This window comes from Colossoma macropomum, unplaced genomic scaffold (genome assembly GCF_904425465.1).
Source record: "Colossoma macropomum unplaced genomic scaffold, Colossoma_macropomum, whole genome shotgun sequence".
Lineage (NCBI taxonomy): Eukaryota > Metazoa > Chordata > Actinopteri > Characiformes > Serrasalmidae > Colossoma > Colossoma macropomum.
The window spans coordinates 43,353,106-43,371,943 of record NW_023494785.1 but is presented as its reverse complement, the minus strand read 5'-3'; the positions used below and the strand labels follow the sequence as shown (position 1 = coordinate 43,371,943).

The 18,838-nt window shown below is 38.2% G+C and overlaps 2 protein-coding genes across 2 annotated transcripts; both read right to left on the bottom strand.

The window, feature by feature from the left end:
• Nucleotides 1-3,983: 3,983 nt before the first annotated feature.
• Nucleotides 3,984-13,837, bottom strand: LOC118825285 (carcinoembryonic antigen-related cell adhesion molecule 20-like). Its single transcript, XM_036595905.1, has 11 exons — nt 13,667-13,837; nt 11,845-12,120; nt 10,040-10,288; nt 9,133-9,247; nt 8,868-8,905; nt 7,786-7,908; nt 7,619-7,677; nt 7,442-7,477; nt 6,525-6,602; nt 5,196-5,243; nt 3,984-4,119 (listed from the first exon to the last, which is right to left on the bottom strand). The coding sequence occupies exons 1-11, from the start codon at nt 13,710-13,712 to the stop codon at nt 4,060-4,062; spliced, it is 1,128 nt and encodes a 375-aa protein (XP_036451798.1). The 5' UTR covers nt 13,713-13,837; the 3' UTR covers nt 3,984-4,059.
• A 3,394-nt stretch (nt 13,838-17,231) lies between these two features.
• Nucleotides 17,232-17,997, bottom strand: LOC118814372 (transmembrane protein 100-like). The gene has a single exon (XM_036579957.1). It carries the CDS (start codon nt 17,953-17,955, stop codon nt 17,530-17,532), a length of 426 nt encoding a protein of 141 aa, XP_036435850.1. The 5' UTR covers nt 17,956-17,997; the 3' UTR covers nt 17,232-17,529.
• Nucleotides 17,998-18,838: the final 841 nt, after the last annotated feature.

The window sequence follows — 18,838 nt, the reverse complement described above, 5'->3', positions numbered from 1 at the left end:
TCCACATCATCCACAAGGGGGCGACATTTCACAACTTTATCACGGTCAAACCAGAACCAGTTAAAAAGGGAAATTCCATTGATTTTTCATATTATCTGCATAATTAAATGGTCAAGATGTAAACAAAGTCATTCAGGGTGGTTTGGTGTGAAATGCTTCATTCTAGAGAAACTCAGAGTTGTTCACTGTGGTGGTGATAGGAACCAGACGTCCACCTCAAAGAATGTTATTACAGTTGGCCTAATACATACATTTTACAAATCTGTTCCTGGTGGAAGTATACGCTGGTATGCTGAGGCAAAATAGCCCCTAAAGTAAACGTTTCTGAGCATGGAGGGTCACCATTCCAGTGGCGTTTCCATTTGGAATTCGGTTCTATGTTTATGTCGGTATTGTGCCACAGCATCCTCCTTCCTTATTTCAAACTTTATAACAGATAGGTTCACTTCACTCACATGGATGGCAAATAAATGAAAGCAGTGCACGATTTTAAACCCACCATTCAATAAATATCAAAGCTTTAATCTAGCACCAGTTTCTAAATATTAAACAGCACTAGCTTAACTAGCATGCTGCCAGCTCTGCTCACTACAGAATTCTGACTAACAAAAGCTTTACTGACTAGTTTAGTTGCTAATAAATCTGAGGAAGCTAACAGAGCCGGTTTATGAGGAGTCTGGCCACTTCCTATTTCCCCCGTTATATCAAAAACAGGACTGCTAAACAGCAGAGGGCGCCCACGAGTGAGTCCTCAATGAATGGGAGTAAATGGAGCTCAACGGCTAAAAACGAGAAGTTAAAATAGTTTCTAATCACTGAACCAGAACGTTTCTTTAATTTTAGAAAGTAGAAGGATGAGTTAGACAAGATCCTTATTGTCATTTGTGTAACTCAGCAATAGTCAGTACATATATGCATATGTTTTGGGCGTGTCCTATCGCGGATGTCTTTTGGTCATATGTTCAAAATACTCTCTCTAATATTTTGGGAAAATCTGTACACAAAGATCCCTGGACTTTCCTCCTACTTGATGACTCTGCAGAATTGTTTTCTACTCATCAAAAAAGGATTTTTTGGCCGGCCTCACAGCGGCCAAAAAGACAATACTGAAAATATGGTTTGAACCCTCTGTTCCTATGCATCTTGTTTGGCTTATTTTCGGGACATCGCTCTTTTGGAATGTAAAACAGCCAGGATCAATAAGGCCAAAATAAGAACAGTTGTGTCCTGGTCAAATACTGAGAAAGAGCTGTTAAGAGCAATGAGAGCATAGCAACCTTTTCTGACTGATATGAGGGTGTAAACTTCAGCATACTGAGTTTATTCATTTATCTATTTAGGTATTCATTTGTTTATATGTCTTTTGCTTTGGTTTATATGTCTTTTCCTCTTGTGTGGTTCTGCCGCTGACCATCACTGCTGTCGTCGTCGGTGTTGCTACTTTGATGTCTAGCAACTATGTTTGCTGTGGGAAGCTCTGTGGGCATGTCCTGGGCTTTTTGAACATAGTACTCGTGTTTTTTTTTTGTTTACTTGTTAATAAAATATTGATCACAAAAAAGAGAGTAAAAGGATGGATTTCACTTAAAACAACAAAGAAAACTCACCTGTATGTTTCCTTTTTTTACAGCAAATGGGTTTTGGGCAGCAGAAGGCGGGCTTTACTGCTAGAGAGTGATGATTGGCTGTTCCACTCACAGATGTCATGAACGTCCATGAGGCCCCGTTTTAAACTCCTATAACTCGAGTTTAAAAGCTCTTAAAAATATAACAGCAGTGTTAAAGTGTTTTATGCTGCTCTGTGTTCAGGAATTGATTGAATTCTTTTACATTAAAAATGTTTCAGCATTTATAAACTATGATTTTACTCAAATGCTCCATATTAACCCATTCATTTTGGACTCGCTCGGGAGCGCCCTCTAGCGTCGGAGAAACCCATAAGACATTGCAGAGTGTAATTCTCCTCTCGACAGGTTCTCTGGAAGCTAAGTCCTGTAAGCTGTAGCGTGCTAGGTTAAGCTAACGCGAGTGTATGGTGCCTCCCGTAAGGTGAGATCATGCTGAAAGATGCTGGTGCTGGAGCGGCAGACGGAATCAAATGTGTTTTGTGGTGGGCGGTGTGTGCGTGGCTTTCGGCCTGTTAGCAGTTAGCCACTCGTTTAAGGCGGCTTATAAAAGCTGGATGATGTTCTTAGTAAGTGGACACAGCAGTGTCTATAACACCACCTGCATATGAAGAGCCCATTTCACTAATTTCTCCCCTCTTCACTGGTGCTGTTAAGTTTTAGGAATAGACCACTGCAGTCGTGTGGTCATGTTAGGAACTCTGGGTCTGAGCTCCATTTCTCTATGGGCAGAATAAATAGAGTTTTGAAAAATCGCCTCTATCGCCCCCTGTGTTGAACAAAAATGTTCGGGACATTTTTGGAATGTTCGGAACGGGAACATTCAAACAAGAAGCTGCGAAAAAAGAAGCTAAATTCAGCCTCGTAGTTTTAATGCTGGTAGTGTTTTTGATAAGGAGTTTTAGCCTACCAAAATATCCCACCAAGAGGTTTTATTTACGGGTATACCTGTAATTATGCGCTACGGTAGAACATTTCAATAAAGTAGCACAGCTCGTCAGAGCACCGCCACAACCCGCCTTAGTTTTGTGTAGCTTAGCTTTAGCTCGCATGTAGCAATATTAGTATTATAGCTCTTTACGACCTCATAATTCAGAGGATCCAGTGATATACGAGAGAAAAATGTTCACAGGACAAAATGTATCGGGTTCTGAACATTTTTATTTAACACAGGGGGCGCTAGAGATGATTTTTCAAAAACCCTATTCATTCTGGCCATAGAGTTCCTAATATGGGCATAACGAGGACTACAGAATGAGGCACGACTACTGTGGTCTATGCCAATCATGTGTGCTCATTAGAATATTAGGCCACACCCTTATAGTTATCAGGCCTGATCAGTTACATTTAAGCCATGTTTTTTTTAAATATCTCTATCTCGTTTTTTTTTCATTTATCTCGTTTCATTTCATTTGTTTAATATAACAGTCAATATTTACATCATGCAATCATTTTTATTTTTTCTCTGGTTCCTGTCAGGGTGCATGTTGAGTGTGGGCTGAATTCCTCTAAACAGACGTAGTGCTGTTTATCTGATGGGGGCAGTTTTGGTGTCTACCAGGTCTTCCAGGTGGTTGCTAGGAGTCAAATCTTTCTCTGCAGCTTAAGATCATTTTTAAACTCCAGTTTTAGAAATTCCTGTTTGTTTTTTTTACATTGACTTTCTCTTTCTTTATGTATGTACATCACACAAACATTTATTATTTTATTATTATTCATAATTTTATTATTATTTTACTCTATGTTCTTTGGGACTCTTTACCTTTCTTATCTCAGTGGTTTTAGCAATTCCTATGCTCTTATCACAGTGCTCAGTGCTAATTGCACACACTGGTCACTTTCAGTAAGCCATACAGTCTTAAACTGTATAAAGCTGTGTGCATATATTTATTTATGTTGGTTTCAGATTGTATGTTTAACTGAGTTTTAATGCCTACAGCTCAGTGTACTCTGTTTTTATACTATGTGTATTTTATTTGAACTCTGTCTGTGTTTTGTGTTATGAGTATGTTATGTTATGAGTATAAGTACTGAAATATTAGCCTTGGTATTTACTTGGTGTCAGATCAGAAGTCAGTGTGCTGCGTGAGGGCTAAATTCCTCTAATCTGACTTCACAGTGCTGTAAATTCTTCATGAATGATAAATCTGACTTCCCTGTTGCAGTTCATCACTTACCGTCAGACTGTGACAACTTTACAACTATATTGCACTGCATTGTCCTCATTTAGGACCAGAGGTCAGTGAGTAACAGATGAGTCACTATAGCCACAGCCTTACTCACCAAACTCCTGGTGCTATTGTTAAATTTGTATTAGAAAAACAAAACCTTTTGGGTTATTTTGTTGAATTTTTTAAAAACATTAGTACAGTAGATCTGTGATTTTATTTCTAATGTATGTGACAAAAAAATTGGAAAACACTGGTGGAAATCTTTACTTTAACACCTTTTTCAGACTGAAATCTTCTTTTCTGCTGTCCTCGTGGTCCAACAGCTGAAATGAGAGATGGTTTCATTATTTTCTCAGTAGTTATTTATACGCCAAGAACTTCAGACTTTAATGTTGGAACTTGAAAATCCTTCCACTGGTCAGTTAAAGGGCCCATAGTCTACTTTTTCCCTGTGATCCACTAAAAAGGTCGCACATCATTTTCTTCTCACCATTCATAATTCTCAACCTCTCATAATCTTTGTTACTGGACCTTTAGCCCTTTTGTTGCCATATGAAGCAGAGAGCTAATAGCAGGTTCTACAGTGATCTAGCTGTGCTGTATTTCTGGGCTGTGGGATGTTAGAGCTGGTTTTTCTCACTCTGGCTAGTGATGTCAGGTTCCTCTGAGGGTTCTGGTGTGTAAATCGTGTCCCTATATTTAACCCTTTTTTTTTATAATATGAAGGCTAAAAGCAGAGATGTAGTATAACAGTAGGTTTGTGGGTGATTTTGGAGCTGGATTGCTGGCTGATGGATGAAATCACTCTGGATTGTAAGGGCAGAGTCTGATGAGTGACCTGATGTGTGAATCATGTCACCATTTTAACGCTTTGTTGGAATAAGAAGGCCAAAAAACAAAGCATTTATCAGGATTTTCCGAGCTGAATTACTCACTGATGCTGACGTCACAACTTGATGAAGTCATGCTAGCTAGTTAGGGTCTGATATGTGTAGCTTAAACTGCTCTGAAGTTACGAGGGCTAGACCTAAATCATTGCCCACAAAAAGGGTTAAGACCGATACATGTAAATGTGTGCCTCATTCAAAAAGCAGTCAAGGCTGAAACACTCCTTATAACTTCAATGTGAAAGGGCGGGGCTAAACTGCCATGGGCTGAATTGGCAGATAGTTTATATGCTAATGTGTTGTTTTTTTATGACATCACAAAAACTGAGTTCAAAACTCTGTTTCAATATGAACTGTATAGTGACGCTTTGAAGCTTTAGCAAAGTTTACATGCCACATCAAACACTTATTTTTTAAAATCCAGGACGATTGGGTTTTGCAGGATATGGGCCCTTTAAAGCCACTGGTCATACATAGTGTTAGTATTACAGGACAAGCACAGTGGACATTACCTTATCATTGGAAATCAGTTTCAACTTAGTGTTGTACACATGTGAATCCTGCAAATCAGAATCAGAATTAGGACATTAGGACAGGCGGAAAAAACGTATAATAAAAAAAAATATATATATATATATAAACACATTCAGTGATGTTGAAGTCTGGACTCTGGGGTGGTCAGTCCATTGTTTATGTGACTGGGGCAGTTTTGGTGTCTACCTGGTCTTCCAGGTGGTTGTTAGGAGCCCCATTTTTTCATATTTTTTCACTTCTTTTTCTTTCTTATATCTAATCTCCTTAAAATATCTCCCAAAAAAACTGGAACTAGAACTAGAACTTCACTCTTAAAAAAATTGGTTCTTCAAAGAAAATGTTTCTATATAGAACCATGAACACTCAAAGAACCCTTCTGCATGATTAAAGGGTTTTTTGTATGATGAAATTGTTCTTCAGATTGATGGAGAATGTGCTATAGATGGTTCTATATACAACCTTTTTGAAAATGGTTCTATATGGCACCAAAAAGGGTTCTTCTACTGTAACAAGCCTGGCATCATAACAACGGAAGAACCTTTTTTGGTGCTATATAGAACTCTAGAACACTTGAAGAACCATCTTTTTTAAGGAGTGTTTAAAAACAGTCCTCAGGGTCGCAGTAAAATCACTGTAATGCACGGCCTCAAGTGGTTTATTGCTTTTATAAAACGGCGGCCAACATAAAATATGATAAAATATACCATTTTTCGGAAAATAATTTAAGTTACTATTAGTAACAGTTGACAAAAATAACAAAAGAACATTTGGTCATCACTGTATATTGCGGTCATTTCAGGATTTTTTTAACTTTTTGCTATGTAAGAAGGAACATATGATAACACAGCACTGTTTAATGCAAAATCTTTCTTTTTATCTGTTCTTTTTGGTCACCAAATTACCACCGCAAGTCTTTTATAGTGCCGTATATATATATATCTCACTGTCATTATTTTAAACAAGAAGCAGCAACACTCAGCGGTGCAAATGTTGGCTACGCAAAAGCGAGAGATCTGAGTGACCTGAAGAAATCCCTTCTTGAAAAGGGTTCTGCTAGTGTTGTGATGTCAAGCTTCTAACAAAGCACCATTTTTTGGTGTTATGTAGAACCCTTTTGAAAAAGGTTCTATATAGAACCATCTACATCCTCCATCAATCTGAAGAACCATTTCGCCCGTGTTAGTTTGTGCCCAGCTCTCGATGTCTACACTGTTAAAGTTTTAAACAGGGGAATACATGTGTAATACATATTAAGGACAACATAGTAATGTGTAGACATTAAAAGAGATCATTAAAAAATTTCTTACATTTTTGAAGATGTTGTCCGGACGAGGGGGCAATCTTGGTCTGTCAAGTTCAGGGGACCTTTGTTGATTGGCTGAATCCTACATACAGCAATTCAACAATAAAACTAGGTGAGAAAGTGGCCCTGCAGTTGGAGTTATCATAGTGTCATATATATCACAGCTTATAAGTCAATATTACAAAAACAAAATTATATGCAAATAAATATTCACTGTATCAGTGTGTGTGCACGCAGCCAGCTATGAAAGCGACAAAGCAGCTGAAAGTCATTCATTTTGACCCCAATGGCCAGGGCTCACCAGCAGGCCCAAAGTTTATTACATACTTTTATAACCTAAGAATAGCTCAAGTAATTTACATTGAACTCCCTGTAGTTACTGAGTAATAAGCCTTAGCATGTAATAAGCCTGAGATTTTAAGGGGTTAAACAAGAGCCAGCGACATTCAGCGGCGCAACCTTGTCCTAATGACCATAACAATTAAACTTTAGTGAAGTGATAGCTTAGCATCACCTCATTGTGAACTGAGATTATGTTAGTAGGGTGACCATATTTTGGTTTTTACCCCTTAAATAGCCAAAGTTTTATTACACACTTCTATAACCTAAAAATAGCTCAGCTAATTCGCATTAAAGTCCCTGTAGTTACTCGATAATAAGCTTTAGTATGCAATAAGCCTGGGATTTTAAGGGGTAAAACAAAGAGGACATTGTAGGCAGGACAGCCACAGTGAAAAAAAAAGGTGTTTTCAAACATTTTCTTCCAGTTTACACAGATCTGCTGTGTGGAAAAGGCTGCAGAACCTTCTCTAGTGTGTATGATGCTTCAACACGCTTGCAGGAGGAGGCTAGTCACTCAGATTTCCTGCACAATGTTGGAATAACTGTGTAATAACTACAATAATGCGGGAGTTTCCTTACAAAATCGGTGACCCGGCCAGGCAGATGTGAGGGTTTCTGAAAGAGAAGAGATATTGGTTATGGGTTTGTTACAGCAGATGTTAGTTGGAGATGAAATCTTAGTACAGTATTTAAGAGTGCTTTAAAAGTGTTTAAAGCTGATAAGTGTAGATTGTAAAGTGTTGATTATGAACTCACGGCAATACGGGGCACAGGCGGTTTGTTGTTGTAGTTTTCATAGAAATGCTGCTCTGGTCCTGATTACATATGAACAGAAATATATGTTATATATTATATACAGCCTACACACCTACACATACTCTCTCTCTTTCTCTCACCCTCCACCTTATCTAGATGTCTCTTACTTTCTCTCCGTGGTCTGGGCATGTCTTGGCTGGTTTGCTGCGGTTGGCATTTGAACTCTGTTGTTTTCAGCTCATCCTCCTCCTGCACGTCGTTGTTCTGTGTCCTGTTTTCGTTGTTTTTCTCTGAGCAATTCAACAAAATCAGAAACACTTTAGACTGAACAATCAGGACTTTAATAACTATTTAACTTAACTGTCTGTTTGGGGGCCTCATTTCAGATCCTCACTCTCATAACTACACAACTTATACACTGGCTTTGTAGTGGATACTGAATAATTCATAGAAGACACCAAAAATTCATACTGAATAATTTACAGTAGTTATTGAATAATTCATAGTAGATACAAAATAATTCATACTGAATAATTAATAGTAGTTATTGAATAATTCATAGTAGATACAAAATAATTCATACTGAATAATTCATAGAAGACACTAAATAACTCATAGTGGATAATTTACAGTACTTATTGAATAATTCATAGCAGATACTAAATAATTCATACTGAAAAATTCACAGTAGGTATTGGATAATTCATAGTAGATACTGAATAATTCATAGCAGTTATTGAATAATTCATGGTAGGTACTAAATATTTCATACTTAATAATTCATAGTAGTTATTGAATAATTATAGTAGATAATAAATAATTGATTGTAGCCACTGAATCACTTATACTAGTTACTGGAATAAATCCCAAGTTACTGAATAATTAATAGTAGTGAATGAAAAATGTACATTATTTACTGAATAATTTACAGTAGATACAGAATAATTCATAATAGTTCTTGAATAATATGTTTTCATTTTAATAACTGAACAATACCACTAGCCTTGAAGGGGTTAAACATTCAATATGAAGAAAATCATTTTTATAATTATTTTTTTATTTTTCTTGACTAATTTTTACTATTAATTATTTTGATTTAAATTAATATTAAGAGCAGAACAGGTTTTGTGTGATATAAATAACCTGGAAAATGATATATATCATACATGGCATGAAACAGTCACTGTTTAAGTGTAAAGTAGCATAACCAATTAACTGTAATCACAGATCTGCAGATCTTTTGACTCACTTGGCTTCGGTATTTTGCACAGAGGTTCGGGTGAATTCCTGAAACACAGTCATAAATGAGAAATCTTCAGATTAGCAGTAGCTTTAGCATCTCACTGTGTTTTTCAGACTCATTGTGCCTCTATACTCATTTCTAACATGTTGAATTAAAGGCTTTATCTGTGAACTGGCTTTAATGTGAGCACTGTGATCAGCTATCAGTGGTGTCAGGCTGATAATGGTGCAGTTAGTCGTGTTGATGGTGTCAAACCGTGATGTGGACTTACTTTAAATGGATTATGAGGAAGTAAAGTCCCACAGCCAAACCCGCCAGCACCACAATAACAGCCACCGTGATACCTGCGGCCTCGCCGGGACTGAGCCCCGGGCCTCCACCCTTACCTACACACACAGAGAGCGGAATGGAACTGAATGGAAGCTAGCCTGATTAATTAGCGGTAGCATTATTAGCATTATCAGTTAGCATTTGCCTAGTTCAACAAATTTCATGACATTAGCTGCCAAGTTGTGAACAGAAATCACAATATGGACTTTAAATAGTTTATATAGTTATATAGTTAATATTTAAATAGTAATCATTTCCGTTAAGCCATTAGAAACAAGTTTGCTGAAAATGCGAATGGTTGAATGATGTCAAGCTTGTACCAATAGAGGAACACCTTTTTGGTGCTATATAGAAACATTTTCATAAAGGTTCTATATAGGACCATATACAGCACATTCTCCGTCAATCTAAAGAACCTTATCGCCATGCAGAGAACTTCTGAAGTATGCAAATGGTTGTATATAGAATTTGTGATTCTAAATAGAACCATTTCCTTCAATGAAGAACCCTCAAAGAACCATCTTTTTAAGAGTGTAGTGTTATATCATCATGCATTTCAAATATGTTGTCACAGAATTCAGCAGCTGCCCATTCACTTCTATTGTAGGTGAGTTCTGAGTAGGTTTTCAGCTGTTTGCTAAGAACAGAGAAATGTGTTGAAATTATTCTCTGTGGTAATCGAGATTATGATGCAGATGCAGTAGAAAGAGGTTAGGTTGAAACAAGCTCAAGTGTTCCTTTAATGATTATATTTGTATTAGGAATCATCATGATAAACACTTTAATAAGGCTATGCTTCAGCTGCATCACTGTGTCTGTTCATTTACATGTGTGTGAAGCAGATTCACCTGTGACAGCGAGGACGAGCGCTGCGGACGCTGTGCCTCCAGTGACGCTGTTAAACGCAGTACAGTTGTAGGTTCCGCTGTGGGTGTGGTTACTGTTCTCGATGATCAGCAGTTCAGAGTGTCCAGCAGTGGCGCCATTCACTGTCCATGTAACGGAGGCAGCAGGTAGAGACACGGCGGAGCAGAAGAGCAGAATATCTGAACCTTCCTCCACACTGGACACACCCAGAATCCTCACCTGCGGCCCATCTGACACAGAAGCACATGCAGTCAATACCTCAGTGTGTGAATGTAGAGGATTCAGTCTGTCTGTATACCAGCAAACAAATGAAATACTATGTACTATCTACTCTACTTGTCCATCAGGTACAAACTAAATATTTATTTTGGTTTTAAATGTTCAACTTTAGATTTACAATGTAATCAAATGTACTATATGCAATGCATATATATTTCGCTGCTGTCAGAATAAAACCTTGTATCTCCATTTTTGACGTTTTTCAGCTTTTGAGATAATCTGAAAATGCCTGCTGCCCTTTACATTGTGTGTAAATTTCATGATGAATGGAACAACAGAAACGGCCCAAAATGACTTGGAAAAAAATCTGGTTCCATTGACTTACATTAAAAGTAAAGTAGGTTTTTCCTTCTCCTGTAAAGTTACCATTTTGGAGATACAAGGTTTTCTTCCGACAACAGCGATACACACACACACACACACACACACATATATATATATATGGAGGTCCAAAAGTCTGAGACCACCAGAAAAATTATTTTATTTTGCATTCTTTTCTCATTTAATAGAAAGATCATCATCATCATCATCATCATCATCTGAAACCGCTTAATCCAGATAGGGTCGCGGGAGCAGTCGGGAGAGCAGAGAATCCCAGATGACCCTGTCCCCCGCAACTTCGAGCCGTTCCCAGGCCAAGTTGGAGATATAATCCCTCCAGCAGGTCCTAGGACTTCCTCGGGGTCTCGTTCCAGTGGGCCGTGCCTGGTAAACCCCCACTGGGAGGCGTCCAGGTAGCATCCGAATCAGACACCCGAACCTTCTCAACTGGCTCCTCTCAGTGTGGAGGTGTACCGGTTCTACTCTGAGCTCCTCCCAGATGACCGAGCTCCTCACCCTGTCAGTAGAGTGTAGCTGGCCACCCTGAGAAGAAAGTTCATTTCCACTGCTTGTATTCGTGATCTCATTCTTTCGGTCATTACCCAAAGCTCATGACCACAGGTGAGGGTTGGGATGTAGACCGATCGGTAAACAGAGAGCTTTGCCTCATGGCTCAGCTCCCTCTTCACCACTACAGCCTGGTATAGTGACCGCACTACTGCTGCTGCCTGTCCCAGCCTGCAGCCGATCTCACCATCCCTCTTCCTATCACTCATCAGCAAGACCCCGAGATACTCAACTCCTCCACCTGGGGCAGCTCCTCTCCCCTTACCTGGAGCGGACACTCAAAGTTGTGTTCATGTACTGGCTGCGTTTTTGAGCTCAAAATGAGCTAAAATTGTCACCACCGAAACATTTGAAACATCTGGTAAAGTGTCATTAGTGTTAAGATTGTTATGGTAGTGACAAAATGGAGTGTTCAATCATTTGTTTTAACAAAATAAGCGTAATTAAGATCTAGAGTCACTCAGAGCAAAAAGATTTTAGTCCAAATCAGTTACAAGTCCAACATGTATTTTCAACTCCGACTTCAGTAGAATGATCCAGTTTTGACAATTCAACATTTTAAAGGTTTCCAGATTAAAATCACAGCTGAAAATCTGAGCTATTTTTGTTTTGTACTCACAGTTAACAGTCATGCTGTAGTTAGCTGTTTCAGAGGTGACATTGTTGCGGAGTGTACACCTGTATACACCACTGTCTGTCCTCTTCACTGGATTGATCAGCACTGTTGTGTTATCAGTTGAAAACTCAATTCTGTTGCTCGGAGACAGAATCTGATCATCCTTCATCCACTCTGCAGTGTGGAAGGCGCCGGTTCCCACACAGGTGAGGTTAGCAGAGCTTTTATCTTCTGTGAGAACCTCCTCAGGGCCGATGATAGAGACAGCAGACACGGACTCTGAGGAAGAGAAGAATGAGTGACTGAGAAAAGAATCAGTGGCACCTTTTCATGGTTATGCTACAGCTTGTTTCTGTGATTAGGATAAAACCCATTTCCCCGATTACACTACAATTCCACGGTTATGCTACAGCCCATTTCCTTGGTTACACTACAACCCATTTCCATGGTTACACTACAACCCATTTCCGTGGTTACGCTATACCCATTTCCATGATTACACTATACCCATTTCCATGGTTACACTATAACCCATTTCCATAGTTACACTGCAACCCATTTCCGTGGTTACACTATACCCATTTCCATGGATACGCTACAACCCACTTACAAGGTTATGCTACAGTACATTTCCATGGTTATGTTATACCCATTTCCATAGTTATACTACAACCCATTTACATGATTACACTACAACCCATTTCCATGGTTACACTACAACCCATTTCCATAGTTATACTACAACCCATTTCAATAGTTACACTACAACCCATTTCCATAGTTACGCTAAACCCCATTTCCATAGTTACACTACATACCATTTACGCTACAGCCCATTTCCATGGTTGCACTGTACCAATTTCCATGGTTACACTACAACCCATTTACGTGGTTACACTACAGCCCATTTCCAAAGTTATGTTATACCCATTTCCATAGTTACACTACAACCCATTTCCATAGTTACGCTAGTTCCATTTCCATAGTTACACTACAACCCATTTCCATAGTTACGCTAGTCCCATTTCCATAGTTACACTACAACCCATTTCCATAGTTACACTACAACCCATTTCTATGGTTATGCATAACTAATTCCATGGTTACACTACACACATATCTGGGATTACATTACACCCATTTTCATAGTTATGCTACAACCTGTTTCCATGGTTTCACTACACCCCTTTCCGTGGTTATGCTACAACCCATTTTCGTGCTTACACTACACCCATTTTCATAATTATGCTATATCCATATCCAAAGTTACACTACACTCGTTTCCATGGTTATGCTATATATTTCCATGATTATGGCCCAACAAATTTCCATGGTTACGCTATACGTGTTTCCATGCTTAAACTGCATAACAGTGTTACTGATTTCTAGCTATTCATTATCATATAAATGGTGAAATGTAGCACTTTAGCTAGCTAGCTTTAACATAAGCTTGCTGGCTTTAACTGTCAGTGTTTTGCTATTGTGCTGCTTTTGCTGCCATACAGAACCAGCTTGATGATATTGTGTCCCAAATAATAAGCGATGTGTGAAATAGTGTCAACAGTAATGTGAGACTACAAACAGCTAAAAACTCAGGTGTTTTAATGTTATTTAATATAAGCCACATAGTTGAAACCTGATAAAGTTACCAGGCTGCAATCTAGACATATATATATATAGACAGATAGATAGATAGATAGATAGATAGATAGATGTAGTCCAGCATACCTGTCCAAGTTGCTCGTAACTTTCTGAAGCATAGCCAGCTCAGATTCTACATGTAGTAGTACAAATAGATTTAACAAATTTACCTGTTTAGACTTACCTGTTAGCAGCACTACGGCCAGGACGGTCACTAAAACTCGGTCCATAATTCCTGTGGTTGTTCTACTTCATGCTGTCTGGTATCAGAGTCAGACTCTACAGTGTTCAGGTACAGCAGTGGGAGAAGTGACTATTCTGAACTTCCTCATGCTGAAGTGCCCTTTGGTTTAGGGCTGCAGGAATCTATTGTTCTGCCCTGATATGCTTTTACAACATTTACTGGAGCACACATGAACTGGACATTGAGGTCATTCGAGGGGAATTCCACAGATTTTTCAAACTTTTCTGCATAGTTAAATGTTTAATATGTGCGCAGCGTCATTCAGAGTGGTTTGGTGTGAAACGAACCAAACTAGAGAAACTTAAGGATGCAGAACTGTTCACAGTGGTGGTGATAGGAACCAGACGTCCACCTCTAAAAGCTCCCTCACAGAAAGTTACTACATGAAATGGTTATGAATTCACTGCCTGATGACTGAGACACTGTTTTATGATAGTTTTGAGAAGATTTTGGTTTATTTCTAAATAAATTCATGGTTGAGTGATACATGCAGGACAGTGTGAGTCAAAATAGTCCCCAATAAAACGTATTATTTTAGATTTTCCACTATTTTACCATCATCAACATTCCCTACAAACTCAGAAGACATGTGTAGGTTATTTGCAGTGGTGGTTCCTATCACCTCCACTGTAAAGAAACCTGAACCATTTCACACCAAACCACTCTGAATCACTCTGTTTACATCTTAAATATGCAAAAAATTTTGAAAAGTCAATTTTTGTTAGTCATACAAAAAGTAATAGATTGAAAATATGTATATTTTACAATATACTGACCACTTATAACAGTAGATTTCATTTCTCAGAGGGGGAACCGTGTATGAAAAACAAAGCATTAGTGGAAGCATAAAAACAATTCGGTAACTAAAACTCTCAGGGCTTTGAGAAGGGCGCAATAATGGAAAGTAACCAGCAGATGGAGACAAATCTTTCATCAGTCTTTACTCCAGCAAAGCTCAGGTAACAGAACACGGCATTCACATGATCATCTTTCAGTGTCTACAGATCATATTTTAATGCACATGTGTCAGGCTCCAGTCCTCGCAGGCCACAACGCTGCAGACTTCAGCTCACTGACTCATTAAACACACCTGATTCAGCTCATCAGCTAATCAGCAAGACCTTCATGAACTGAATTCAGAGCGGTAGATGAGGGTAAACGCTGATCTCTGCAGCACTTTGGGCTGGAAGGTCCCCAGTTTGACACGCCTGTTCTAATGTGTATTATATAATTACTGGTTTTAAACAGAATGTAATTCACACATAAGGCTCTGTGTTAATGACTTAGCATTCACAGTAACAGTGTTAACATTAATCAAACCTTTTAAATGGAAAACTCCTTTTAAAAAATCAAACTTTCTTTGCATTTTCAGTTGAGCAGTTCCATTTTACCAAGCACTTCTTTTGAAGCTGTACAGTTTTCAGGCTGAAATCAAGATTAAACCCCTGAGCTCATGATTTCCAAGCATGTTTACTTTTACACAGGAAATGCCAAATTGTCTTCCTTCTGCTCACAGGAAACTCAGTCAATTATTTCCTGTAGGTCTTGTCAGTTAAACCAGGCTGCCATTCCCTGCACTGAAGAACATTTCAGCACTGAATCAACTGACATAAAAATAAAAAAAAGCCCATTTTACAAACATTTTAGCACCAAATCAATTGAGATAAAAAATAAATTTAGCTAATTTTACAAAAAATTCAGAACTAAATCAACTGACATAAAAATTCCAATTTTGCCCATTTTACAAACATTTTAGCATCAAATCAACTGACATAAAAATTCAAATTTAGTTCATTTTACAAAACTTTCAGCACTGAATCAACTGACAAAGTCGTTCAGAGTAGTTTGATGTGAAATGCTCTGTTTTAGAGAAACAATCACAATGGTGGTGATAGGAACCAGACGTCTGAAAAGTTTAATGCCTCTAAAAGCTCCCTCACAGAAAGTTACTACATGAAATGGTTATGAATTCACTGCCTGATGACTGAGACACTAGTTTGTTTTTAAAACATCTTGCTAATCCGTTTATTTAAATCCATTCATGGCGAAGGGGTACATGCAGGGCAAAACAGTCTTCCAAAAACTTGGAAGAAAACTTGGATTTTCCACTATTTTACCTTCAAAACCATTCCATATAAACTCAGAAGACTCGTGTAGGTTCACTGGTGGTTTTGGATAGTAAATAAAATGTCTATATCTGTGTTGTAGTCATGGCGACCCCTGCTTCCTGTCACCACCACTGTAAAGTATATAACCTTCTCTACAACAAGCCGGTTTACATAAAACCACTCTGAATGACTTTGTTTACATCGCATCGACAGAATTATGCAAATATTTTGAAATATTGGCGGAATTCCCCTTTTAATATAAAAGTCCTGTGGTTTTAAATAATGAAAATATTATTTATTGAAGTTATTTATTTACTTTTTGTCCCAGATCTACTTCATCTACTTCAAAGGAGAATATAATATGAAAATATAATATATTGTGTATATAATGTTTTACATTTGGAGTGTTTAGCAGTGTTGAAATCAGGCTTATACAGTGGCAGTATTTCAGTAAGGTGGACAGCACACTCATCAGGCACAATTAGATATTTTACAAGTTTGGAATCACTAGCTATTTAATTATTTTATATGCTTATACTTTTTTGGAACGAACAAGTACACAGATCATTCTCCATTTGGAGTGGGAGTTCAGGTGCTTACATTTAAAAAAATAGTTTCTTTCCATGTTCATTAACATCTCCTATTATCATAAATGCAGAAAGGAGCTGAATTCCAAACGTATTCTACAGTCACTGGTGTTGTATGAATATGGTGTAACACCAGTGACGGTGACTCCAGTGACTTTCTGGTTAAAACTGAGGATTCTGTAAACTGACTGACTCATCGTTGGTCAGGTGACCTTGTGCAACTGTTTAAAATCAGTAATAAAAATGATAATGATGACATTATTTTGACTACATTTTATTTACCCAGCTATTACAGCACAAAACACCAATGACACATATTAATTATGAGCTGCCTGATAAACAAAATTATTAATAAATGAATGAAATGTAGTGAGCAAGTGTGACTCGCCTTCTCATGCCTTGAGGCGCTTCCTCTCTGATGAGCCTCGACCCAAAGAAGCAGTTTAATAGAGCTGAAAATACAGTGTTAAAATGTAAAATAAGAGTCCTGATAACACCAGTGACCAAAATCTCTGGGACAAATGAATTTTTAAATAAAATACATCATTTTTGAATGTAGTATAACATTAATCATACAAAAAGTAAACATGAATCTGTTTTATACAAATTCCTAAATTTAAACCTCTTGAAAATATTGTTTTATATTTGATGATGAGCTGTTTTACAGATGCAGAGCGACTGAAACAGGATTAAAAAAAGAAAAATCGAAAAGGAAAAAGTATCAATTAATCTTAGGTCCACTGTGTAAATGTACATACTGGCTTTTGCAGCTGTGCCTAATATTTTAAGCATCTTTTTAAGCCTTGCAATGGTTGTGACACGGTTTCCCCTCCAAATGGAGAACGACCCATATATCAATGACAGTATGATATGTGATCACCACTTTTAAAATATCAGTATTACTACACCTTCATTCTCGATGTCCTGCAGCTCTGTTCATCACATTTTTACAGCCTCCTACTAATTAGAAGTTCTAAAGCTGTTAAAACTAATTTCACACATTAATCTGCAGTTAAATTGGTTTTATATTACTGAAAACAGTGACTCCAACCTTTGAACTGTAGTGTAAATTCAGTGAAGCACAATCAATATTTGCCTCCTTCCATTTTCACACAGTCACAGTTTTAATAACATTCATTCCTTCTTCAGCCACTAGCACAAGTTTCCCTTCCTCCCTCTCTCTTCTCGACAGTCCTCTCTTCTTCATTATGGAACGGAACACTACAACCCCGAACACGACACCTGAGCTGATACCCAGAACCACCAAACCCAAAACCAGTAGGATGGAGCTGTTTCCACCCGTGTGCAATGAGTCCCACAGTCCCACAGAAACCGCACTGACGCCAATCAGGGTGCCCCAAAACCCAAAGGCCAGCATGCAGGAGCCCCAGGACATCTCTGTGCCCCCAGTTACCACGGTGACACCTGCCACAGAGACCACCCTGCTGGGAAGGGTGACTGTTTCAGACTTAGGGTCAAAGGTCACTGTTGGGGTGGGGTCAGGCAAGGCAGAGGGATCCAGGATTGATTCCATGATGACTGATAGTTGCACCTGTAGAACCTCAAGCGTCTCTTAGATGACTTGAATAGTCTCAGTAGTCCCAAACGTCTCTTAGATGTCTTGACAAATGTATTAGTCCCAAATGTCTCTTAGATGACTTGAATAGTTTCCGTAGTCCCAAACATCTCTTAGATGACTTGACTAGTTTCAGTAGTCCCAAACATCTCTTAGATGACTTGACTAGTTTCAGTAGTCCCAAACGTCTCTTAGATGACTTGACTAATTTTAGTAGTCCCAAATGTCTCTTAGATGACTTGACAAATTTTAGTAGTCCCAAACGTCTCTTAAATGACTTGACAAATGTATTAGTCCCAAATGTCTTTTAGATGACTTGACTAGTTTCAGTAGTACCAAACGTCTCTTAGATGACTTGACTAGTTTTATTAGTCCCAAACGTCTCTTAAATGACTTGACAAATGTATTAGTCCCAAATGTCTTTTAGATGACTTGACTAGTTTCAGTAGTCCCAAACGTCTCTTGGATGACTTGAATAGTTTTAGTAGTCCCAAATGTATTTTAGAAGCTGACTAGTTTAGTAGTCCCAAACATCTCTTAGATGACTTGTCTAGCTTTAGTAGTCACCAACATCTCTTAGATGACTTCACTAGTTTTAGTAGTCCCAAATGTCTTTTAGATGACTTGACTAGTTTGAGTAGTCCCAAACATCTCTTGGATGACTTGAATAGTTTTAGTAGTCCCAAATGTATTTTAGAAGCTGACTAGTTTAGTAGTCCCAAACATCTCTTAGATGACTTCACTAGTTTTAGTAGTCCCAAACGTCTTTTAGATGAATTGACTAGTTTTGGTAGTCCCAAATGTCTCTTAGATGACTTCTCTAGATTTAGTAGTCCCAAAA

Bases quoted from the DNA above. Each gene is read 5' to 3' on its own strand.
- LOC118825285 (XM_036595905.1), bottom strand. From the start codon at position 13,712: ATGGACCGAGTTTTAGTGACCGTCCTGGCCGTAGTGCTGCTAACAG. The intron at 12,121-13,666 runs GTAAGTCTAAAC...TCTCTTCCTCAG, and splicing joins GGCCGTAGTGCTGCTAACAG to AGTCCGTGTCTGCTGTCTCT. The intron at 9,248-10,039 runs GTGAATCTGCTT...CTGTGTGTGTAG, and splicing joins GCTCGTCCTCGCTGTCACAG to GTAAGGGTGGAGGCCCGGGG.
- LOC118814372 (XM_036579957.1), bottom strand. From the start codon at position 17,955: ATGGAATCAATCCTGGATCCCTCTGCCTTGCCTGACCCCACCCCAACA.